The sequence below is a fragment of the Mustelus asterias genome, chromosome 9 (assembly GCF_964213995.1).
Source record: "Mustelus asterias chromosome 9, sMusAst1.hap1.1, whole genome shotgun sequence".
Taxonomy (NCBI): Eukaryota; Metazoa; Chordata; class Chondrichthyes; order Carcharhiniformes; family Triakidae; genus Mustelus; species Mustelus asterias.
The window spans coordinates 42,192,801-42,219,777 of NC_135809.1; the positions used below are offsets into that span (position 1 = coordinate 42,192,801).

Consider the following 26,977-nt stretch of genomic DNA (forward strand, 5'->3'; position numbering starts at 1 on the left):
GGAGGGTCTGAAATGCCGAATCTGCCTCGTTTGCATTCTGCATGCCAATTGCAGGTGCAGGCAGTCACCCCCCCTGATATCACAGGGCAGAGTAAATGGGGGTGAGGGAACTTAACATAAATAGCATCATTTCCCTCTTAACTGTGTCTCGGAAACAAGCATTTCCCAAGCAGAATAATGGAGATAATCCATCCCTTTATGTCAATTTTTGCCTTTCATGTTTCCTCACTAAAAATCAGAACTATACCTAATATTTAGGTCTCCCTGTTGTGTTTCTTACATCATGGGTTCACCTGGGCTAATTTCTAGCCCTAGACTTCACAAACTGATGCACCGAGTCATACAGAGAACATATAAAATAAAATTGTTTGGGGCTCCCATTATCATGAAATAAGGAGGCTTCCAGCACTTGTTGCACTGTTCACTCACCTATATAGTGACATGAATATCAGGGATTCCTGGCACAATTTAAAAGTTATCAGCAACTCTTCACAGGTAGCTGTACTTGGTGGCTTGGTTATCTGTCCACTACTGTTCTCTTTTTCATGCAACCCTATTGTTTTCTATTTTTCCTCAGGCTTTCTTTCATTTAAAATGTTTCCTGGGTTTTCTCTATTTTTCACAGGTCATTTTTTAATTCACCTAGTTGTTTTATTCCTTGCTCTTTCTTTAAAATTGTTAATGGCCAGCTCTCTTCTGTTGTTTTTTTCTGCTCTCTTTTTTAATGGCTATGTTCTCTTTCTTTCAAAGCCCCATTCAATTTGGAAAATTCTTTGGCATATTGTGCACTTCCAATAAGCTTCTATTGTAATAAAACACCGCACCCTCCGACTCACAATGGGCCAAGTCAAAAACGATCTGCTATCCTGCATGAACTTACCTCAATTTCTATCCTTTTTCCTCAGACAATCTGAAGATAATAAAGGAACAATTTCTAGCCTTCTTTTAAAACTGGTACTGGATTTCTGCAAGGTCAACTAAAGTCATGCCCCATGCTGTTACAGCCAAAACGACATACTCTCATCGCTATGATTTATTACCAAACTGTACAGAAAAGTAAGAAATGTGTCACTTTGAATCGCACCACTTCAAAGCATTGGATTTTAGCCATTGAAACAGTATTCTTTTGGGGATGGGAGTATTTGGTTTAGGGTGGATTGATAATATAAAGAGAATCATACTTTGTAGTTTTATATTGAAATAACAAAAAGCAGTGGACACTCTTTGTAACATTGCATTTAAAAGTCAAAGAAACTGATTTTAGTGCATGGGGAGAGTGATTAATACTTCGCTTTCCTGTTAATGATGGAGTTTGAAATAAATATTTTAAACCTAAGTTTGGAGCAATTCAAAGAGTGATAAGGAAGCAAGTTGCACAGCAATGTATTAACTATGATCCTCCAAGCAGAAAATCTTTCTACATCTCCTTTGTTACACACATCATTCAAACGTAGGTAACAGTGGAATCGAGAGAAATAAAACAAGTTGAATAATTTTCTTATCTAGGTAGCTGAATAAGATCTGATGGGAAATGTAATCAAGTCATCAAGAAGAACTTGGCACTTGCAAAACAAGCCTTCACAAAAATGCACTTTAGGAAAAACAATATCTCTATGGAAAGCAGAATGAGATTACCAAAACTTTATACCTGGTCAATCTTATTACATGGCTACAAAAGGTCAACTATAATCAAGACAAATTGAAGATAAATTAAAGACAAAAGAGATATTGGAATTGATTTTATGATTACCAGTGGAATGAGGGAGGTGGAAAGTGAAACGTGCAGTCACTGAATCACAGAACTGTTACATCAGAGGATGTATTCAGCCCATTATGCTCAAGTTCAAAATAACCTCCTTGCTCTTGTACTCAATTCATAGGATACTGAACGCTTTGTTAATCGCACTCTTAACCTGCCCTGTCACATTCAATGACTTATGCACACATACACTGCGGACCCTCTGCTCCTGTGGCGGTTTGGAGTTGAACACTTTATTTTATATTGTCTCTCCATTTTGTTCCTACCAAAATGAATCACCTCACATTTCTCCACATTGAACTTCATCTGCCAATTTGTCTATGTCCTTTTGAAGCCCTATCCTCCTCACGTGCATCACTGAAGTCAGCTCAAATGATAGTGGGGCCTTTCATATTCCTTGTTTGAATACCCAACAGGTGAAACTTCAGCAACTGCAGGCACCAGCCATGAGGGGTCCACTCACATTAACCTGTCAGGAGTAGGAGGGAGCCTTAGAGACTCCATCGTCACATCCTCATGCAGCAACTTGCACCAACGTAGATACATGCTCTTCAGTGGCCATGTGCCAGTTGGCTGAAAAAGTTATACATACTGGTGAGAGCACATCACAATCTAAGGATCAGCTGTTGGAGACTGATTTAGTAAAGGCCCATAGCGCAGGAATGCTGGAGACTACTTTGCTGAGCCCCAGCCAGATGACGAGCCCTTGAGTTATTTGTCAGGCAGCAGATGCTGGAGATACTGTTCGTGGTATGTGGAAATGTGGCAGGACTTCCAGGGGATTTACATGCCCTGGCACAGAGCGTGGAGCAAGCCAAGCAGATCACCCTCTCTTCAGAACATGTGGCTTTCCCCATCGAAAGACTGGCAACTATCATGAAGAGCTAGGCCCAGTAGCTCAATGATTCAGGGATATTGGTTATCTGCTTTGCATCACCTGGTCACTGATCTGAAGTGCTCAGAGTCAAGGAGAGAGAGAGAGAGACACCTCGAGTTGCAGCAAAATCCTGGTTCCTCTTAGGATGATGTGGAGATGCCGGCGTTGGACTGGGGTAAACACAGTAAGAAGTTTAACAACACCAGGTTAAAGTCCAACAGGTTTATTTGGTAGCAAAAGCGTTTTGCTACCAAATAAACCTGTTGGACTTTAACCTGGTGTTGTTAAACTTCTTACTGTGTTTACCCCAGTCCAACGCCGGCATCTCCACATCATCCTAAGAGGAACCAGGATTTTGCTGCAACTCGAGGTGTCTCTCTCTCTCTCTCCTTGACTCTGAGCACTTCAGATCAGTGACCAGGTGATGCAAAGCAGATAACCAATATCCCTGAATCATTGAGCTACTGGGCCTAGCTCTTCATGATAGTTGCCAGTCTTTCGATGGTGTCAGGGTGACAGATGAGCAGCTGCTGTTGCCATCAGGGGTGTGAGCGGTGGTGTTGGGGGACAAGCACAATGCCAAAATAGGGTAGAACAAAGCTACCTTAAGGGATAATGGCTATCCAAATCCAATGGCAATCCATCCATTGTGTATCAAGCATATTTAGGAATGGGCTAAAGGAAACCACTTTTGGACCTGAAAAGTACCAGTCAATCTCAAATTATCTTGGCAGGGTAAAGTATTGAAACATTTGAGCTACAGGTGAACGTTGCCAATTCATACTACCACCATGAAGTGGCAACATGAGTGATGTTTTCCACTAACAGGGTGCTGCCATCGAGTCAAACAGACATTCTGCCTACCACACATATGAGTAATGAGGTTTATGAATTTCAGTGGCATGTGACGCCCAGCATGTTGGCTATATATCCCAATGACTATCGAATCGTGTCAAACAGCATTCCTCTTCGGCTATTTGCAATAGGCAGAATTCTGACCATACTCAACCAACCCGTGCTTGTGCAAAATTCAGAACATAATGTCTGACATTAGATGCAATTCCACGATTGGGCACCATTTGCTGAAAAATCCGAAGAATCACATGTTCAGCAAATTGAAGATGATCAGTCGAGCTCACAACGTAGCCCTTCTTATGCTTGTTGGAAGCTATGTATATTCAGAGGTAAAAGAATATGTCCAGATACTGCACCTTTTTCGAATAAACAAAATTATGGGGGACAATAACTGGAGAAGTTGGGGTTATTTTACTTTGAGAAGAGAAGGTTGGGAGAAGATTTGATAGGAGGGGTCTGGACAGAGCACATTGAGATAAAGAGCTGAATAAAACACAGCATTTCGGTGGGCGGGATCAGACCCTGAAATGGGTGGCTCACTGACTCCTGCCCTCAACACCGTCTCCCACTATTTAACATGGCGATGATCCAATTACTGGCCACCGGGTGGGTTTCCAGCCCGTGACATTTCAGTATCTTCTTTCAGTCCAATCGAAGATGGAGAGCAGGATGTCTGGTGCCCAGACTTGCAGGCCGTGACACAGAGGCAGGTCATTTGAAGCACCACATGGCAAGGGACAGTGTCTGTTGCATCTATAATTTACTGGAGTTGGAAGGAAGCAAGAATGGTTGGACTTTGGAAAGATTTACCAGCATTGGCTCAAATAAATTTCATTAATCTGAATAATGTGTGAAATATGACAGAAGGATATTTGGCAGGGAATAAACATGGCATGCATTCTATGCATCAATATGTTAGGATGTGAATATGGAGCAGCTGAATCGCAAAAACACTTACTCCTCCATAGATTGCTAAGAGGGAGCGATGGGAGAGGGAGGGGAGAAGATGCTGAACTGCCCAAGTTTGGTGATGTCTACCTCCAAGACCTCCTCCAGGCTGTGACCACCAGGCACAAGGTTTTAATGCTTGTGGACAAGTTGTGAAGAATTGCAGCAATCACCTGAGCTGACTGGATGGAGGTGGTCACTGAAGTCAGCAGCATGGGTGTGGTGCCTCAAAGCTGGAGGCAATGCCAGAAGGAGTTTAATGACCTGTTGAGATCTACAAGGCTGAGCAAGTCTCTACTCTGTACATTAATGTACATCCAAGTAAAAGGAAGTCTCGAGCAGGGTCATGCCTTGTGAGAACCTCAGATGAGGGGCAGCAGAAATGGCACTGATGGTAGTGCTGATGCCTATGTGGAGGTGTCATTTTGATTGCCAGGGCGGGGGCTTTGAATTGCAGATAGTGCACAGCATGTCTGCCAACCACTGTGTAAACTACGCATTGCTCAAAGCACATGGAAGTGTGAAGAAATGATTGTTCCCAAGAATGTAAATCATAGCACTGTCACACCTCACTGCAGGAAAAGCAGGCCCACAATGCCAGAAAAACGAACAGGGCTGGAGGTGGTGTGTCCAACTTAGCAATCCACATCTTACTGGAGGTGAAGGTTCTGCAGTTGTCTTCAAGTGAATGGAGCCAGTCAATTGGCACAGGCAAAATTGGACAAAGGCCCTGCAAGATTGCAAGGGGCATTGTCCACAGTTGGAACAGATATGGGGAGGGCAGAGGAAGGATGCAAGACACCTCGCATGATCTTATGAATTGAAAATGTTTGTTTTATGTGTTCAAAAGTTCAAATGTTTCCTGATGGAGATCATGTGGAGTATTATAATCAGTTTTATGGCTCAAGGTGTCATATCTCATTATTCATGTCTTTGCATACCCAATGAAGGTTGTGAAAGATTAATTAAGGCCCTTCATTGATTTACAAAATGAAGGGAGAAAAGATTAAGGAAGATTCTATCGTGAAGGTTTGTCAAAATGCAACAATGAACCTAGAGATTAAGACGGTGAGTGTGCTGGCAGGACTCTGAAGGAGATTGTCACGTAGGTGTGATGCTATTGAGACACAGGGAGTACACACCTCCTCGAGGCCAGAAGTGCTTGACCTACTGGAAACCCTGCCTCATTAAGATTTCCCGTGTGTCATAGACATCAATATGCTCCTATACAGGCCCTTGCAGTTCTCCATCAGGGTGTCCCAACACCTCCTCATCAACCTTACCATCAGAGAAATGGCCACTATCTTGCAGATTCTTTTCCCCCAGTGCATCACCTCTCTGAAGTGTGAGGTTGAGCAGAGCACAGCACACAATGACCATCAATGACACTGGAAGGAATGGGCTGTCGTGCTTCTCCTGACCTATCCAAGCATCGGAACCTCATCTTTGGAAGGCCAATTTGCTTGCTCTAAGATAGCCCGGGTAGATCTTTTCTGTCTCTGTTCTACGGGCCTTCAATGGCGTCATTTTTTTCCTTAAAAGGGTAGTCCTTGTCACTTGGAAGTCAACTGTCCAAGACATCAGGTTCATTAAAAATGTCTGGCACCTGGGAGTTCCTGAGAACATAGGAGTATTAGCTGCTGCCCAGGTATCCTAGCGCAGACATGCATAATTCTTCGTTGGTGGTCATATACCAACTGGACATTTAACGAGTGATAACCCTTCCTGTTTATAAATGTACAGGGCTGGCCTGCTGGAGCGTTAATGGCAACTGCAGTCTATCACTCCCTGAACTCTGGGGGAATCTGCCATCCCTGCAAAGTCCATGGAAAATGCAATGTACTGATCTGCCTTTTGGAACATTGAATTGGTAAAAACCCGAATGCAGCTGTGTAATGCCACTGAGGTCCCCAGTTGCAAAGAAATGCAGCACCATAGTGACCTTTACTGTTACTGGCATTCAGTAACCATTCGCACCTTTGGAAGCCACCTTTTCTGCCAGCAGCTTACAGAGAGAGATCACTGTGGCTCTCGAGAGCTTGAATCTCCACTAGCACAGTGTCTCAGACATTTGAATGTAACTCATTCTCTCCCTATATATTCGACTGGGAATATAAGTCTTTGCTCTGTGTCTCTGTGGTTGCAGCATCCTGCCTTCAGCAACTCCTCGTTCTGGCAGAGGTGAGCCACCTTCATTGTACCTTGTCCCTAACCATCTGGCCTTCTCCCTCTCCTTCTCAGTGTCCTCCTCCTCCTCAGTGGAGATGCATGTCCCACGTAGACCGCTGTCCCATGTTTTTCAAACCACAGAGGTTGAGGTGCAGATGAGGCACTAAATGCACATTTCTGAAGGTTCATTCAAGCCTTAAGACAGCAAAGGAATACACTGGAACCACACCTTCTGATAGTGAACAACAGCACTTACAGCTTGAACTGCTGAGGTCAAATAAAGGACCCAGCTGCTGCCTATAGACCTGCCCTTACATTTAATCATTGCAAAAATCGAGTTCCCCACCTGGCATTCTTCACACTTTCCAACCGTATTATAGCAGCCAGCACGTATTATAGCAGCCAGCACGTATTTTGGCATGCGATTATACTATTAATAAGCTTAAATAGCTAATCTTAAACAAATTGAATATGGTGGACTGGCTCCAGATTTCTTGGGCCGCTTGCCTAGCATATTATCGTGTTCTGGCATGCTGATATCAGGAACACGACCTGGCGTTATCGCGCCTAATAAAACATTGGCGTGGGTACAGAAGACCCATTTTCAACACGCATTATTATTCAGTTCATGTTGTTCGAATTGGAGGAAGTGTCAAAAACCAGAGGACACCAGTGTAAGGTGATTGGGAAATGAACCAGCAGCCTAAAGTGGATATAATGGAGGTTTTCAAACAGAATTACATAAGCATCAAAAAATAAAACATTTGTCGGGCTATGGGCCAAGAGCGGGGTTGTGCAGCCAGCTGAGTTCTTCTTACAGAGAGCTGGTACAAAAATGATGGACCAAATGGCCTCTTTCACTGATACAACCACAATAAAATATTTCTGGAATTTTATATCAATGTTTTCTTAAATTAAATTTAAATGTGCTTTGAAGATATGCACAGGAAAGCGAGTACTCAAAAGATCCATTCTCTAGGAAAGAAACGGCAGTGGGTAACACTTAACTCTCGGTATTGGTACAAATCCCTTGGAAGGAATAAATCCTAGTAATCTAACTGTTCTCATGGTATACAACACTGCGGTTTGTCTTACAGCAGGTGTGTTTGCATTTGTGTGCTGAAGTGGGAAGTGAGTGTTGCTTGCATATAATATGGAATCAGCAGCTGAGCTCCAGCTGGTATTACCAATAGCCATAACTCAGATGGCTGCATTCCAGCTAAATGTTTTAATGGCCCCGGGTGAGGACTGTTGAAGTTTTTTCTCTCTCAATAATTAGAGTTCCTGCTTTACCAGTTTAATACCATCCCAGATCATAAAGAAATGTTTTGGACCATTTAGTTTTATGGAATGATTTTGCAGACATGAAGCAATAAATCCCAACTACACCCATTGAAACTATTTTAATTACCTGAATACTCTGTCCTATAAATTTCTAAAAAGCTACTACATTTCACCTGGGTAAACCAAAATAAATATCATTTGAAAAACTTCAACACATTCCTCACAGAAGAAAGTACTTCATTACTCATTTCCTATCTTTAGTTGTACATTGTTGTTAAAAGATCTGTCAGGAGCAGAGAGAACGATTGCTTTTGATAGCCAAAGAATCAGTAAATGCGACTACCTGTCAGATTTACCAAACTAAGAGATTGAGAGTTACAATTAGCCAACATTATCTCACTGTTCTCTTCATCTCCCAAAGCTTCAGTCGAGTGCCTTCCCAACAAAGTTATGGACTGTTCCTCCTTTGATATCCAATATTCACCTTCTGAAACTCTGCCCTTCATGAGCATTATACTATGTCTCCTATAACAAATTAAACGCATCACTGAAATAAAACTTCAGTTTGCAGCATAAAGCTGAAATTACATGATGCGCTTTCTGGTATCACTATATTGAAGGGGTTTTTTAACTTGTGCAATCAAGTCAGAGGAGTTAGCAACAGCTCTTGAAAGATTTAGAGCTAATGAACCCCTGAACTCAGTGTGGTGTAAAACAGGATTTCCCAAATTGGGTTCCACGGAAACTTGGGGTTCCACAGGATATAACTAGGGGTTCTGCAGTAGGCCAGGCTGATGTATAAAATTTAAAAATTTCAAGAAGCTGCTTGTCCAATCAGAGGCTGGTTTCTCCCTGTGGCCAATGCAGTGAGAAGCCAGCATTTGATGGACAAGTTGGGAACAGCAAGGAAAGTAGTTCATTAAAAGTCCAATACAGAGTGACAGTGAGGATGAGAGCAGATGGCGGAGCGAGGTAGGCAGCAGATGTGGGACAGAAGGGGCAGTGGCCATGAGACAGGAGGGGAAGCAGCCATGGAGGGGGAGCTAAGCAAGAGTGCAAGTGTGCATAAGGGAGAGAGAGCATGTGTGTATGTCACCCCTAACATTTAATGAATTGTTGCGCAAAAGAAGCAGTACCACTCCTCTCATAACAAAAGGGTAAGACTTAAGTACATTGTTGAATAAGGGAACTTGTTAATTATAATAAAATGTATATATATAAAAATTAAAAGAGTTTTATAAATTTGTCTTTGCATGTTTGTACCTATTATGCAAAAAACATTTTTTTTTGTTTTTTTAATTCTTCAACATAATAAGAATGCTTCTTAGGGGTTCCTTCAGCACTCTTGAGAGTTTGAAAGGGCTCCATGGCAAGAAAGGTTTGGGAAGCCTTGGTGTAAAGGATAAATTGTGCAGCTGAATGTTTTTAAAAGAGTGTTTACAATGTGACATAAGAGAGTGGCCAGTGTACTATCTTGCCTGCTTTCCATCAAGTTACTGAAATGCTTCAGCCAAAGTCTGCAGCCCTGGTGTCAGAATTCTCTCACACACTGCGCCACATGACACATGAAAAATGACTTTAAGGTTTCTGCCCAAAGATATCCAAAGCAGTCTTTTTTCCCCTCATCTGAAAGCCGCCTCATGAAAATTTTATGCTCTACTTTTTGCCTCTCTCCAATGTCCTGTTCCCTTCTTTGGGTGATTCACAGCTTGAAAAAGGACATTCTTCAAAAGTTCCACAAAATCTCACATGGGCCATCAATTATAACGAGAGACAATTTAGTTTTGCAGGAAGTTCATAGCTTACCAGCTCCTCTCTCAGGATTCTACTATCTCTCCTGCCATTTCTGGAATCATATAGCACAAAATGCAGTCTACCGTGTCTGTACTGACACTTTGAAAGAGCTATTCACTGCCAAAAGTCACATTCCCCTAATGTTTCCTCGTATACCTGCAGTTTCTTTTGCTTTTTAAGTATATATCCAATTAGTTACTCTTGAATTTGCTTCCACCATCCTTTCAGACACTGCAATCCAAACTATAACATTCACTACCTCCATCGTGGCACGGAACAGCTGAAGTGTGTGCCATCTACAAAATGCACTGCAGCATCTCAAAAACTCCTTCAACAGTCCCTTCCAAATTCATGACACCCCTACACCTACAGGAACAAGGGGAAACACATGGGAGCATCACCAGCTGCAAGTTCCTTTCTAAGTCATACATCATCCTGGCATAGAAATGCATTGCTTTTACTTGATTATCAGTGGGTCAAATTGCTGGAACTCCTTCCCTAACAACACTGTTACCCATACTACATGGCCTGGAATAGTTTCAAGAAGGTAGCTCACCACCACCACCTCAGGGATAATTGGGGATGGGAATTAAATGCTGGTCTTGTCCGTGATGCCCAAGTTCCATGAACGAATAAAAAATATCAACTCTGCATGCAAAACTTCATGTCTCCCTTCTGGTTCTTTTGCCAATTACCTGATAAGTGTTCTGTGTGTTCTCTGATTTCTTCTTATTAAAGCCTTTATGAGTAGTTTCCATTCCTCCAAGTACATTGTTGTATGTGTGGCACAGGTGCAAAGTAATCATTAAATAATCTGACTCTGTAGCTGGAATTTTCTTCAGGAGATGAGAAAGGAGATTGGCAGACATGAAAATTTGGTGGGTTGTTAGGACTGATACTGAAAACTGAGCTCTTCCCACTTTGGTGGCATGGTGGCAGTGGTTCGCACTGCAGCTTCACAGTGCCAGGGACCCAGGTTCGATTTCCAGCTTGGGTCACGACGCGTGGAGTTTGCACATTCACCCCGTGTCTGCATGGGTTTCCTCCGGGTGCTCCACCCACAGTCCAAAAGACGTGCTGGTTAGGTAGATTGGCCATGCTAAATTTTCCCTCAGTGTACCTAAACAAGCGCCGGAATATTGCGACTAGGGGATTTTCACAGTAACTTCATTGCAGTGTTAATGTAAGTCTACTTGTGACAATAATAAATAAATTTAAACTTTAAAAAAAACCTCGACCGGAAGTAAGTTTTGGTGGGAAGACCCACAGTTGACCTTCCTGTATTGTCTCTGTTGGAGTCCCTTAATGACCACTTCAGGGTCTCTTCCTACCTCCACTGCAATCTTTCCAGCTCCAGGCAGGGCTGCCATATGCAGTGTGGGCTGCATGTCAGCTGGGGTAAGGGGTGGCCCTCCATCTGCACCAATCAAGTGCATGGACATGAGGGAGGGGGTGGCCAGTGACAGCCACCCTCCTGCCATTGCTGTTGACCACCTCCCCCATTGCCTCTTTCTTCCAGAATCCTCACCCCATAAAAGCACGTGAATTGCCTGGGTTTCTCCTCGGTCCTGGAACTCTAGGTTGCGTGCGTGCACATACGTTTGTGTCTGTCCGTGTGGCGGGTGTGTGATCCCTGGGCCTAGTCGTCCCACAGCTGCTGGAGCTGCAAAGGTAGAGTTGAGAGTATCAGGAAGGGATGACAGCATCCCTCTTCGGAGCACAAAGCTGATTGGAGAAGTCCCATCACCATCCATCCAAGAAGATGGTGCCGTCCCTGAAGTGCAATGAGGCTAACACTATGAGGTTGGTGTCTGCAGTGGAGACCTTGGTGTAGGACGTGCATTCTACGGCAGGCGATATCTGCACTAAGGTGCAAGAGTCCAACTGCATGGTGCAGGCACTGGTGAGAATCCACGAGCGTCAGCTTCAGAGGATGGCGGGGCTTCTGGATCTCACTCCAGTTGCCCCTGCATCCCATGGAGGAGCACAGGGGCTCCAGGAACCTGAAGGGAAGAGGATTGGCAGGTAACACTTAGGAAGAATAGCACATTAAGACATTAGAAAATTTGCAGACTGGGGACTTGAGCAGCAAATGAACTTCAGAAAAATGTGAAGTGGTGCCCTTTGGTAAGAGAAAACATCATATAAAACTTATGTCATAAATATGTAAGGTTAGGAGTTAGTTAATCTCGTATGATTAAGGATTTTGCTTTCTTTTTATTTATAAATGGCTTGTAGATTTGCACTATAGCTAGAAATAAAGAAATTGTTACATTTGTTTGTTCTCAGGATGTTTTAACGTAGCAGGCTACAACTCCACCTACTGCAATGAGATGTGGATTGCAAGATATATGATTCATGTGTATTGACTTTTTTTTGGTTGCCACATTGTGAAATTAGATGGCCAAGCTGAATCGGTTGCATTCTTGGACACACACATCTCCATTAAGGACGGTCACCTCAGCACCTCACTGTACCGCAAGCCCACGGATAACTTCACGATGCTCTACTTCTCCAGCTTCCACTCTAAACACGTTAAAGAAGCCATCCCCTATGGACAAGCCCTCCGTATACACAGGATCTGCTTGGATGAGGAGGATCACAACAGACACCTCCAAAAGCTGAAAGATATCCTCATAAGACCAGGATATGGCGCTCGACTCATCGATCGACAGTTCCGACGCGCCACAGTGAAAAACCGCACCGACCTCCTCAGAAGACAAACACGGGACACGGTGGACAGAGTACCCTTCGTCGTCCAGTACTTCCCTGGAGCGGAGAAGCTCCGACATCTCCTCCGGAGCCTTCAACATGTCATTGATGGAAACGAACATCTCGCCAAGGCCATCCCCACACCCCCACTTCTTGCCTTCAAACAACCGCACAACCTCAAACAGACCATTTCCCGCAGCAAACTACCCAGCCTTCAGGAGAACAGTGACCATGACACCACACAACCCTGCCACAGCAACCTCTGCAAGACGTGCCGGATCATCGACATGGATGCCATCATCAGGTACACGGTACATACTCTTGCAACTCGTTGTCTACCTGATACGCTGCAGGAAAGGATGTCCCGAGGCACGGTACATTGGGGAAACCATGCAAACGCTACGACAACAGATGAATGAACACCGCTCGACAATCACCAGGCAAGACTGTTCTCTTCCTGTTGGAGAGCACTTCAGCGGTCACGGGCATTCAGCCTCTGATATTCGGGTAAGCGTTCTCACGACACACGACAGTGCAGAGTCGCTGAGCAGAAACTGATAGCCAAGTTCCGCACACATGAGGACGGCCTCAACTGGAATCTTGGGTTCATGTCACACTATCTGTAACCCCCACAACCTGCCTGGGCTTGCAAAATCTCACTGGCTGTCCTGTCTGGAGACAATACACATCTCTTTAACCTGTGCTTAATGCTCTCTCCACTCACATTGTCTGTACCTTTAAGACTTGATTAGCTGTAAAGACTCGCATTCCAATCATTATTCATTATTCTGTAACTTGAGTTTGTGTCTTTATATGCCCTGTTTGCTGTTTGTTAGCAGATCTCCCACTCACCTGATGAAGGAGCAGCGCTCCGAAAGCTAGTGGCGTTTGCTACCAAATAAACCTGTTGGACTTTAACCTGGTGTTGTTAGACTCCTTACAAAGCAAAAAGGAGCCAGGGACGTAAGTGAACAAATCATTAAAAGCAGCACTGCTGGTCAGCAAAGTAATTAAAAAGTGCTATTGCAGCATTGGGATTTATTTCCAAGAGTAGAGATTTCAGTAGTAGTGATGTTACATTACACATGTAATGGAGTTTGGTTAGGCTGCACTTGAGTATTGGGTGGAACTCTGGTATATCAAAACGTTTATAGAAGCATGGAAAAAGTTCACTATCATCAGAACTGAGAGATTTTATCTATGAGGAAAAACAGAAAAGGATTAGGGTTCTTTTCTTTAAAAGAGAAAAGATTTAGAGGAGACCTAATAGAGGTCTTTAAAATTATGAATGGGCTGGACTGGGTAAATGTGGGAAGAATGTTCCCACTTCTGGGAGGATCCAAAACTAAGGGCCACAACTACGAGATAATTAGCAATAAATCCAATTGAAAACAGAGGAGAAATATCTTTACTCAGTGGTTAGAACATGGAACTAACTATCACAAGAAGTGGTTGAGGACAATAATCTGGATGCTGTAAAAATAAAATGAGACAAATATCGTCGAGAAAAGAGAATGTAAAGATCTGCTGAAAGGCTGAGACAAGGTCAGTGCAATGAGAGGAAACTGGTGTGGAATATAAACACCAGCACCACATCTGCAGATAGGCTGAATGGCCCATTTAACCAGAGAGAACATTAGAAATACACTGGATCCTGAACTTCCTAATTCTCAGACCACAATCAGTAAGGTTAGACAACAACACCTCCTCCATGATCATCCTCAGCACCAGTGCCCCACAAGGCTGTGTTCTCAGCCCCCTATTATACTCCTTATACACCTATGACTGTGTGGCCAAATTCCCCTCCAATTCGATTTTCAAGTTTGCTGACGACACCACCGTAGTGGTTCGGATCTCAAACAACGACAAGACAGAGTACAGTAATGAGATAGAGAATCTGGTAAACTATGACAATAATCTCTCCCTCAATGTCAACAAAACGAAGGAGATTATCATCGACTTCAGGAAGCGTAAAGGAGAACATGCCCCCGTCTACATCAATGGGGACGAAGTAGAAAGGGTCGAGAGCTTCAAATTTTTAGATGTCCAGATCACCAACAACCTTTCCTGGTCCCCCCCATGCCGACACTATAGTTAAGAAAGCCCACCAACGCCTCCACTTTCTCAGAAGACTAAGGAAATTTGGCATGTCAGCTACAACTCTCACCAACTTTTACAGATGCACCATAGAAAGCATTCTTTCTGGTTGTATCATAACTTGGTATGGCTCCTGCTCTGCCCAAGACTGCAAGAAACTACAAAAGATCGTGAATGTAGCCCAATCCATCATGCAAACCAGCCTCCCATCCATTGACTCTCTCTACACTTCCCACTGCCTCGGCAAAGCAGCCAGCATAATTAAGGACCCCATGCACCCCTGATATTCTCTCTTTCACCTTCTTCCGTCGGGAAAAAGATACAAAAGTCTGAGGTCACGTACCAACCGACTCAAGAACAGCTTCTTCCCTGCTGCTGTCAGACTTCTGAATGGACTTACCTTGCATTAAGTTGATCTTTCTCTACACCCTAGCTATGACTGTAACACTACATTCTGCACTCTCTCGTTTCCTTCTCTATGAACGGCATGCTTTGTTTGCATAGCATGCAAGAAATAATACTTTTCACTGTATATTAATACATGTGACAATAATAAATCAAATCAAATGACCTTATCTACTAATTTCAGTTGTGGGATTTGAAAGCATGATTTTTGGACGGTAGATGCAGTACTAAACTACTTCACAACCATCCAAGTTCCAAGTTTATTTCGACTTTAACAGTACTTCACAGCCACTCTTTCCGAACATAGATGACATAGGTTAACTGCCAAAGTCAAAGGCCTTGTAATAAAAAAACAGCTGCATGCCTTATTGTAGGGTGCTGGCGTGGGTGCATAATAGTTTTGCACAAATGGTGCAAGGAGAAATAAAAAGGCTTACAGGAATAAACACTTAGAATATCAATGCTGACTCACGGCTACAATACAATTCACACTTGTGAATCACTTCTGATATGGTCAGATGCTATTTATCTTCTGTGACAATAAAGGACTTTTCCTGTCAGAATAAAAATGAACATGGCCTAGGCAGAAGAATATGATAACTACTTTCTTGAATAATTCAAAGCAAACTCGGGAGCTGTGCTCCAGTACAAATGAAGAGCAAATTACAGTTTTCTGAAAGTCTGTTACATTCAGTCAGAAATATAATGTTAAAATTTCTGATTTGCTAACCTCTCACTCTCTGAAAACTTGTATTCATTATGAATTTATTAATTTTAACTGTCAACAAAATCCTACTCTTTGAGGAACTACAAGAACAAGCCTTAGAGGGAGTGTGTATTTAAGAAACTAATGAACTAGTATTTCAAATGATGCCCATTTCATTTTGGCTATGTCAAATCTATTCTGAAATGGTACTTGGATCTTCCTTTCAAACCCTTCTTAAACAACAGACCCCCGAACACCTAGATTTAGCAACCAAAGAATTAACTGTATCGGTGAAGCAAGACACCCATCTGAGTTGCTCCTTTTCTACTTATTCTAATTAACAATGACCGATTTGGCCAGTCTGAACCTCCTCCATGTCGGTAACAGACATTGTTGAGGCAACTCGCTTTCAGTCAGCCAAAAAGGATTTCAAATTCTACTCAAATGGTAGCAGTACCTCTGAGGATACCACATTTCATTAATTTGAGAAACCAGACATAGATATGCCTTGCAAACATTCTAAAGCTATGGTAAGCTTGGATGCTCTGGTGCACCACATCTATTACATAACAGCTTCATTACTTAAATTACAATTACAGTGAGGTTAGCCCATTGCACTTGGGATGTGCTGATGCCTGCGATCAGCTTGGATCTTGTTTGATCGAGTCCAAGATGGGATGCAATGTCTCGCCTTGTCAGCTTGGATCTGGTTTGTCCCTCATTTGGGGACCATGATTGGACTTGATTTGAATTTTTTTTTGATTAGAATTAAAGTACCAAGAGGAAAAAAAACACCTAAAAAAAGTCACCTCAAAGTGCTTTACAGACAACTATTTTTTTATGGGTAGTCACTTTGTAATACAGGGATGTATGAGCCAATTTGTGCATAACAAGGTCCTACAAACAGAAATGAGGGGACGATTCTCCGACCTTAGTGCGAAAGCATGTTCCATTAGTAGATTGTGCCAATGCTGGAGAATAGTGGAGTCCAAAATTCCGTTTTGTGCCCGGCGCCAAACAGTTTACAAATCTCCGGGCCCCTTTCTAATGACGCAAATCTCACCATTGTCACCCAGGAGGGGCGCAAGGCTGATTACTGTATTTCATTCTCATTAGCGAGTTCAGCACGTGACCCACCCGGAATGCACCATGTGAGGACAGGGGGAGCATTTTAATGTAACTCCCCCTTGTTCACAGCGTACAACTGCAGGCATTTCAGTCGAGTCACGTGCCTGGGGACTCAATAATAGCGTGATTCACATAGAGTATCTTTCAGTGCACTAAGTGTTGGTGGATTGCGGTGCAGCATGTGCCGAAGTGACTGGCGTGGATGACTCCGTTATTCTCGCCATTATGACACTTTGAAATTTTTTGGGAAAATCTGGGTCAAAATTTCAGTACAATGGAAGCAGCAATGGAGGAGGGCAGCCCTGGAAAATTGCATCAGTCAGGGGCCTTATTGTCTTCTGATGTGATGCAATTTTTGAAATTAAGCCAGGAAGCGGTGAGCAGCAAGGTATCTGAAAATAGTAGGTCTGTAATTTGGCATGCAAATGAACTAAGCAGCTTCTTGCAAGGTGCTTGCAATTTTTGGGAGGATACATGAGAAACTTGGAAGATCGCCAACTGTCCATAAGAAACTGCAGCAGGGTGCCAATCACGAGCATGGGTGTCAGAACACTACAGTAGAAGGGAAGTTTCAGGGATCACCTTATTCATTGGCATACTTGGCCATCGTGTTATCAGTGTTTCCACAAGCATTGGGGCAGTTGGGGCAAGGGGTGGAGAGTGAGATTTCAGGCATGTAGGCATAGAAGTGGGCAATAGTCCAGCTGAAATTAAGGGATTAGTTACTCTGAATTGTAGACAAGCAGTAATAAGGAGCAGCCTCAGTAACAAATGCTGATCCTTGGCTGAGGATGTAAAGGTGGGGATCAAGGAGCTGGGAGCCAACAAAGATGATGCCAAACTATTTGGGTGTGCTGATAAAGAATAACTTCCTAGGAATGCCAGAGCATCAGTGGCACAAGTGGCTGCACACAAGTAACTGGTTTCTGACAAATATTTAAAATTCAAAAATTAAATATAATTAATATTTAAAAATTTCCAACACAAATATTTAAATTGATGTTCAACAGCAGAGTGGTATCATACATCTTATCTCCTGTTGGCAAAATCAGATGCCAGAGCTCAGACGCTAAGCACCCGTTACTATCCCAGCGCCCAAAGGGACAGACCAGAGATTATTTTTCTACTTCACAGGAGCAGTGTGATTGAGGTTGCCAAGTATGAACAAGCAATTCCAATCATGCTCAAGATGAATCCAAGAATCCAATCCAATCTTTTGAAAGGTCAAAAATGTCAATTTTCTCAGCTTCAATTAAAAAAAACATCTTAAGCTTTCTAACAACCATAAATCGAAACACTCCCTCCCTCATCTGTATCAAACTGAACATGCTTTCGCATAATTAGTTTTGACAAAGACATTCAGATAGGAGGCCTCATGATGTGGATTGTAATTCAAGATTTACATCACCATATAATAACAAGTTCTGAGGAAAAGATCACAGCATGTATTAAATCAATTCACAATGTTACTTTTAAAAAGTAAAATGCTCAGTGTATCTGGTTACATTCAACATTCCTGCATATTAATTCCAGAGCCAATTCAACAGGCAAAGTTCAGTGTGTAGAGGAAAAGCAATACAAGGTTGACTTGCAATTCTGAAGAAGTCCTATTCATCGCAAAATATTAACTGTTTCTCCCTCTGCAGATGCTGCCAGACCTGCTGAGTATTTCCAACACTTTGTTTTGATACAAGGTCAGTATCATAGCTCACGGACAGTAATTAGCTAAAATCCACACTGAAGGTGCTAAACCTGTCAATTTGGTGTTACAGTTTTCTATTCCTTTAACTGAAGCCTTACACACATGCATCAAGCAAATGGGAATATAAATTGTGCATACTGGGTGGTAAAATCTTGGAGCAATGACGACTGCAATTTTTCATGTGTTAACTTGATTTAAGCTGTACCATCAGAGAGGTGCTGTATGATATGCATTTCCAAAGGAAAAACAGGCCAAGCATCCATCCCAAGATGCTGCACCTACAGTGTGATTTGATACAAGAGACATAGTTGGTTGGGACATGGGAGAAGAATCACCGAGTCGTACAGTGCAGCCCATCGGGTTTGCACCAACAATAACTATCACAAAAGTCGCGCTAAGTTTCCAGCACTTGTCCAAATAGAATGAGCTTATTTTCTAAGTTTTTGAAATAGTGCAAGGGAGAGAGATTCATGAAACAAAAGAAGTAAAAGTTGTTTTTTGTTGAATAAAATTTAAATGTTTTCATTGTCATCTCCTGCTTGCATGCCCCAAGTATTGTTCTTTTAAATTAGGAATAAACTTCAGCTACAAAGAATAACGCTCTGAAGGAGCCTGATATTTGACCTAAATAGATAGGAACTGTGCCGACTCCGCTGGAATTACATGATGATGAAGGGGTAGGTGGAGCACACATGGAGTGCTGCTGAAAGCTGGCACAAGCGATCACATTTAATACCATGATGACTTTTCATGTTACATGCCTGTCCTCAGTCATGGAAATGCTGGACAGCAAGGTTATTATTATCCATGCACAAAATGTGTATTCATAAAATATGTCATCATTTAGATTATTTTTCAATATATTTTTCTCTTACCGAGTGTGAAGACTTCCATGGGCAAGTCCACCATTTTTATGAACTGAAATATGGCATTATGCACAAAGTAATCTACAACATAGCATGCATGGTCAATGTGAACAAGAACAAAGAACAGTACAGCATAGGAATAGGCCCTTCAGCTAAGAAGGGTCCTCAAACTAAGAAGCTTAAAATGCTGCTTAGGTAGCAGTTTAGTACAACTGAGTGTCGTGCTGGATCATTTCAGAAGGCTGGGTTAACCACATTACTGTTTGGTCTGGAGTCACAGAGTCCAAATTGGATAAGAATGGCAGATTTCCTTCCCTGAAAGATAAGCGTGAACCAGAGGAGTTTTTCCAGAAAATTCAGCAGTTTCATGGTTACCATTATTGATGCTAGCCTTTCTTTTTTTAAATGTCTGGTTTATTAATCAACTGGGTTCAAATTTGCCAGTTGCATTTGAAATCCCATCATGGAAGTTGAGAATTTGAACTCACGTCACCAGATCATTACTGCAGGTCTCAATATGACTGGTCCAGTAACATAATCACTATGCTACTGTACCCAAAAGGCTAAAATGGTTCAAATCAAACAGGTTGCCATGATAGATGGTATTTAGCAAACTGAGACACTGACATGCATTATGAAAGATTTGGTTGAAAAATAGGTTGAAAATAAGCAAATGTGATGCCCATATTCAAAGAAAGGAGATAAAACAGACACAGAGATCTACAGATGATGCCGCAGTCTAACTTCCATCTATCATAGAATCATAGAAACCCTACAGTACAGAAAGAGGCCATTCGGCCCATCGAGTCTGCACCGACCACAATCCCACCCAGGCCCTACTCCCATATCCCTACATATTTACCCAACTAATCCCTCTAACCTATGCATCTCAGGACACTAAGGGCAATTTTTAGCATGGCCGATCAACCTAACCCGCACATCTTTGGACTGTGGGAGGAAACCGGAGCACCCAGAGGAAACCCACGCAAACACGAGGAGAATGTGCAAACTCCACACAGACAGTGACCCAAGCCGGGAATCGAACCCAGGTCCCTGGAGCTGTGAAGCAGCAATGCTAACCACTGTGCTACTGTGCCGCCCCAAAATTGTAAAATTAATATAACCAAAGTATATCAAAGTCAACTTGGGGACCATTTATGAAGCTATTAAATATCAGCCAACATGGATTCAGATAGGGAAAATTATGGTTGACCAGCTACCTGATTTATTCGAGAAACTAATAGCCCAAGTGGTCATTAAAAAATACTACAATATACTGTACTTAGACTTCCAAAAGACTTTTGACAATATTACACATTCAACTCCAACAGTCAAATTCAAAGCTTAGGGGATTCAGCATAAATGGGGAAGAATCTGGTTTTTTCGTAAGCTTCGTGGTGTTAAATGCTTGTTGCAATTTGTGCATGCTTGCAATCTCTCCCTGTTCAGTAAATGATCATAAAAATGTGATATTATACATATGTGAATGCAAGAATTCAAAATTCTATGCAAATCTAAGTAGATGATCGTATAACATATTTCTGACCTTTAAATCAATGTCACTCTCTGCTTAGTTTTGTAACAGCTTACATTTGCATTTGGTTTTATTGCTTCATTTGGTGACATCTAATATGCTGTTTATAGAAGTAAGATCATACCTAAGTATGTGTGACATTTGCAGCAATCTGTCATCAATCTCTCTGTCAATTTAACATCAAACCTTTTACTGGTATTTTCCTCAATCTTTCAGGAGCTGCTCTATGCTGGAAGAACTTGTAGATCACCTTTCAAAGCACTGTTGTCATGTTAGTATGGCTTTACATCATTCTTTCTGGATCCATTACCACAGCATTATGTTATGCCTACAGTTCCCAAGTTATTAAAACTGCATCAGCAATGGCACGTTAAGTGATTGAAAACTGCAATGAGAACAAGTAACAAACTTTTCATTTTTGGTACAAAAAGGATTTGTATTGCTGGGATTAAAATTGGCATCTGTGGAAAAACAGGGTTAATGGTGGCCTGGCCTGGGATACCGAATATTACATTAAAATTGTACAAGTTTTATTTACACTGTCCTGGGAATTGGAATGGTCCGAAATTTAAACTCAATGCTCTGTTTCTATTAAATTTACAGTCCCCTACAGCAATAATCTATAAAACTAACGGTAATGACAGCAACGTAGTCAGGAACTGGAGCTGAATGCTTCGAGGTTTCCATTATTTAAAAATCCTTTGATTGGCACATGAAAAAAATACTTTTTGGTTGGGGTGGGGTGGTGGGGGGGGGGGAATGTTGTTGGGGGGGCGGGGGGGGGAATGAAAGAGGAAGGCATATTGCACATTTACGTTTCTTTCACTTTTTCTAAAATAAATGGCATTGTGGGAAATTGCAACCACAGTGAGTTTATACCACTCCAATTACTTCCACTGCCTTTCCTGTCATAGTTTTTTTGCATTACATCATTATTTCAATTACTTATGAGCAGCAATTCCAACTGCTCCTTCTGACTTTCCTGCCAAACCTCCCACCGAACCATTGGGGTCTAATCTTACCAGTCTCCTTCCATTCCCATTCCTGACCCTATGGGCTCTGCCAATGGATGAGCCCCTACCATTTGTCTCAGCATCATCTTCCAGGATGTCCATTCATTTGCCACCAATGAGCTTACTGTGGATGACTGCATTGATATCATGACCGTAATGTAAATTTGGCTAATGGAGCTCCCCATAGGATGCATGGCTGCGTAACAAGCTGGAAGTTCCTGCACAGGCTAAATACAAGTTGGTTTGCAAGTTCCTACGCATGAGCGACCAGGCAAAAGGAATCTAGAAATGGTGGACAACTGGTTTAGCCATTCATTGCCATATATCGCACTTTTGGGTCTTGCTCTTGTCTGCCAAAACTGGTCACTATTCCAGGATCATCCTTGAATGGAAAGATTGCCCACAGCATATTTTCTCTACTGCAAGCTACCTTCTTAAATTCCTATCCCCTATTGCCCCCATCCTTACCTCAAACAACAGGAGTAACGAGCTCATGGATTTTTTTGTCACTAGGATTGGGATCATCCTGCCCAACACTATCTTCCCTTCCCCTATCCTACCAGGTCAAAATTCCTGTAACTTCACCCTGCCATAGCCCTGAATTCATGTTGTTTTCTGCTTCTCCCCATCGCCCCTCATGACTTCTCCAAGCTCAGCTTGTCCACAAAAAACAACTCCTACTCACCCAATCCAACTCCCATTAAAATGCAGTGAAAATTAATTGTTATTGTGCATTGAACCTTGGAGATTTTAGAATAGTGAAATTTAAACTCTTTCTAAAAAGATTTATTTTTCCTTGCCTTTTTTTGTCTCCATTTTTTCATTCCCTTCATCTCTCTTTCAGTACTTGCTTTGAAATTCAATTACCCACTCTAATTTATACATATTTTTCAGTCTTTGCACAATGAATTTTACAATCCTTCAAGGTGTTTGCTTAAGGAGATATACAGTTACTTGCCCTGTTCACCCAGGCCAACAGATGCCCATGCTCTCATTGCAACATTATCAGTTAACAACTGACTTGTAAAAAAATTAAAAGCCTGAACATGCAAGGGCAAGTCTAACCTGCTAACATCTAACCAGATGTCCTTCTGCAGCAAAATTTGGTTCATATATCCTTCAATTTAATGTTTTGGAAACAAAAAGGCACTCACCATCTGCAACATTTTAATGGCCATTGCAATAATTTACAACTTGCATTTACATAGTACTTTTAAAAAATAAAATTGTCCCTAGGTATTTCAGACAAAAAGAAGTATGAGACAACAACAGAACAAATATTACCAGGGGTGAAAATAGAAAATAGAAGCAGGAGTAGGCCATTTGGCCGTGAGCCTGCTCCACCATTCACTTTGATCATGGCTGATCATCAAAATCAATATCCTGATATGGAAACAACCAAAGCTTGGTCAAAGAGATTGCCTTGAAAGAGAGTCAAAGTCAGAAGTGGATGCTACAGAGGTTTAGGAAAGCAATTTCAAGAGCATAAAGCCCAGACAACAAAAGTAATGACTACGGGCAGTAGAGTGACAAGGGGCAGGGATATACAGAATGCCAGAGTCTTGAGGAAGGTAGTGTTCTCAGGTGACTGGCGTGTGACAGGGGGAAGGTGGGATAGGTTGATGGGAGCAATACGAGTTCACAGAGATAGGGAGGTAAATTAAACAAATAACAGACATGAACAATACTCCCTGAAACAATATGAAAACAGAAATGTGTCCCTTCAATTGACCACTTAAAGCATTGATGTAAAACGATTAATCACAAGATAACCTGGCTTTGGAACTGTTTATAATTCATTCTCACCAAAACGGTTCTGCGCCTGGATTACACTTCACTTAAGAACAATAACTGTCCCAGTTCGCCCTCTCTAAACTTTATAGCAAAGTTTTCTGAAAACTAGGATATTACAAAAACATCTCTAGCAAAAGATCCCTCAATTTAAACTGTAACATATGTTTTCCCTATATGCTGACAATATATTAGTTTTTACCAATCCCAAAGATGGAATGTTCCACAATAAATAGTGAAAGGCTCTTTCCCGCAAACCAGTTGAGAACTAGGGAAACTCATTCCCTGAACAGCGACAGGCAAGGAATTTCCAGAGAACAGAAATAATGATGCATCCAAAGCTGCTCGGGAAAAATACCAGTCTGTTGAAATGCAACTCAAATTAGAGTGACTGGACTTCATACCTGGAGCTGATGGGAATCGTCAGCTAAGTTATCTTCCCTTCGGCGTGCCTCCTCCAACAGCTGGGCATTTTTTTTCTTCTCCACCTGCTCTTTGTGCTTCAGGTTGGCCAACTTCTTGCTTTGTTCCTTCATCTGTCTGTAGCAGAAATTTTAAAGATAAGAAATTAGACGTTAAAACATGTTCGCTCAAGTCAGTAACTCCTACAGCAGAGCACTCAACTCCGAGGCATTTCGGCACAACAAACATACACCATCTATTGCCTGAAAATGGAGTGGCAACAATCAAGAAGTGGACAAAATGCTGAGTTTAGGGTTACATAAATATAGGATGAAGAATTAATTGATTCACCTGTTCAACTGTAGTTTATGAGATTGTGAATAGGGACAAAAGAACACAATTAAAACTTGTTGATATCTAGCTCCAAGGTTATAAGTAAGCAACTTGAAAAATGAATTTCATTCTCACCATGAGAGTATCAAGTTGGAATACATTTTCACTGAAGACAACAAAAGTTTCCAGTTCACCCTTTCCCTGAACCTATTTTAGGGTTCCGAAAACCAGGTGGTACAGACAAAAAGTCACAGCAACTGTGCAACCAAAGTCAGCTAGAGAAGATGCTCTTCTTGTAGGTTTACTGGGATTATAGGTGGTGGTCATTTGACTCATCATATCTGTGCCAGCTCTTTGAAAAGGCTATCCAGTTAGTCCCACTACTCTGCTCTTCCCCCATAGCCTGCAAAATTTTCTTTTTCAAGAATACATCCAATTTCCGATTGAAAGTTATTGTTGAATCTGCTTCCACCACCCCTTCAGGCAGTGCATTCCAGATCGTAATAACTTTGCTACCCACATCCTTACTCGCATTATGTCCATTCTTTTATCATCCTGTGTTTTTGCTGACCTATATTGGTTTCCGGTTCTAAAATTCTCACTCTTGTGTTTGAATCCTTCCACGGCCTAGTCACTTCCTATCTCTGCAATCAATGTAAGAAAATTCTCATCACCCTCTGGTTCTTTAGCCAACTATCTTAAATACGTAAATTTCTTCTGCACGCTCTCGGAGGCCTTGACACCCTTCCTACAATGTGGTATCCAGACTAGCAATTTTTTAATTCCACTAAAAATGTGGGGTGAAATTTGTTCACATGCATTGCTCTGCAGACTATGTCAACTTCCCAGGGGCAGGGAGAGCCACAGGCCTATTGATTATAACTGAAGAATGACAAACAGGTAGCAGCCCACTGCTTGTCCACTGGAAGTGACACTACACAAACAAACTTCCCCAAGATGTATCATGATAATGATATTTCCTTCTTCCAACCAAGTTGAGAACTCCAGGCATCCCTTCTTTGCACTGCTCAACATCAGCTCTGACAAATCTACCTGTTGTTCCAAACTGCTTTCTAGAATTTGTAGAGTTAAGATAACATACAAGGGGATTAAGTACAGCAATTTTTAAATTGTTCATAAACTTTGCAAAAATTATCTTTTAATACATTAAAGTATCAATTTTGTGATTTTTACCTTTATTCCTTCTTTAAAATTTCAGGAATATAATTATGCAGTTCTCTTGAGTTGCATGAAAACCTATGACTGTGATTCTTAACATAAAAAGCAAGCCATCAGGAGGAAGCAGAAAGCAAACAGAGATTTCTGCAAAGTGAGAATGGGCAAGTGAACTTACTCTTCTTTCAAACTACCAAGAGCAGTTACATGCAGATTAACAGAAGAGAGGACTGAGTATAGCTATCTCAATTAAAATATGGCATAATGGGGAACTTAATCTGGAAACAGGATTTGCTGGACGGCAATCAACAAACCCACGTATCAGCAACATTCGGCACACCTGACCATATCAGAAGAGGGCGATTCAACCACTTGCAGGGGTGGATTTCCAAAGGACCTCCTAAGACCTACATAAAGGCTGAATGCACCTATAAGAGGGAAAACTGCATTCATCCTTGCCAGAATGCTGACTGATTCTTCCAAACAAGTCACAGAGCTGCCAAGATATTCATTGTCTTGCCAGAGGTCCGAGTAGAAGAGGGGAGGATAAGAAGTGGGTAAGAAACATTGTTCTATTCCTTGGAATGGAAAGAAGATTCCAAAAGTTTACATACAACAGGCCTGGAGAGAGGTACTAAGCTTAAGAGCATCACCGCAAGCTTCAAAGACCCCAGAAGAGCAGCAAGGGTGAGCTCAGCTCTTAAATTCTTCACCTCTCTGCATAACATCTGACAGCACTCCCCTAGCACTCTCAACACTTCACTCCAATACATCCTTCTCCACCAATCACAAGGGCACACAATATTGCACAATTTATCAACAATTATTCTTATTCAATTCACATCTCTTGTTTTCTGCCTAAAGATATTCAGTTTGCAGAGCAATTGTTCGCAATTGTGCGTTGTCAGCACTCGAGCAAGTAGTAGTAACATTAGGGTAGAAGATCTGGGGGATTCCAAAGTCAGGATTACAGTGCATAGACATAAACACACAAAGTGTTGTGACTAAGTTTAGTGAATCACAAGCACACATAGCAATGTGGGAGTGATGTAGTGGCATTAATGGAAATGTGACTTAAAAATGGTGAGAATTGGGTGTTTAATATAGAAGGATATAAAATATTCAGAGAAGTTAGAGATAGATGAAGTATCAGAGAAGTTTGATAAAGGGAATGCAGTACATGTTGTCTACATGGATTTTTGACAAGGGATGGCATAAAAGATTGGTTAACAAAATTGAAATTTATGGAATAGAAGACCCAGTGTGCAACAGACAAAAAAATTGGTTAAGGACAGAGAGCAGCAAGTCATGATAGATGGCTGTTTCTCAGACTGGAGGACAGCGAACAGTGGTGTTCCCCAAGGCCCAGTGCTAGCTCCATTGCTTATTTTGCTATATATAAATGACTTTAATCTTAGAATATAGA

The 26,977-nt window shown here is 41.8% G+C and overlaps 1 protein-coding gene across 3 annotated transcripts in view; it reads right to left on the reverse strand.

The window, feature by feature from the left end:
- Positions 1-26,977, reverse strand: part of erc1b (ELKS/RAB6-interacting/CAST family member 1b) — a 788,812-nt gene that overhangs the window by 522,820 nt on the left and 239,015 nt on the right. For all 3 annotated transcript variants that reach the window (XM_078220074.1, XM_078220073.1, XM_078220075.1), the window contains one exon: positions 24,045-24,180. In XM_078220074.1, coding sequence (XP_078076200.1) covers positions 24,045-24,180 — 136 coding nt within the window. The remainder of the gene's footprint in view (positions 1-24,044; positions 24,181-26,977) is intronic.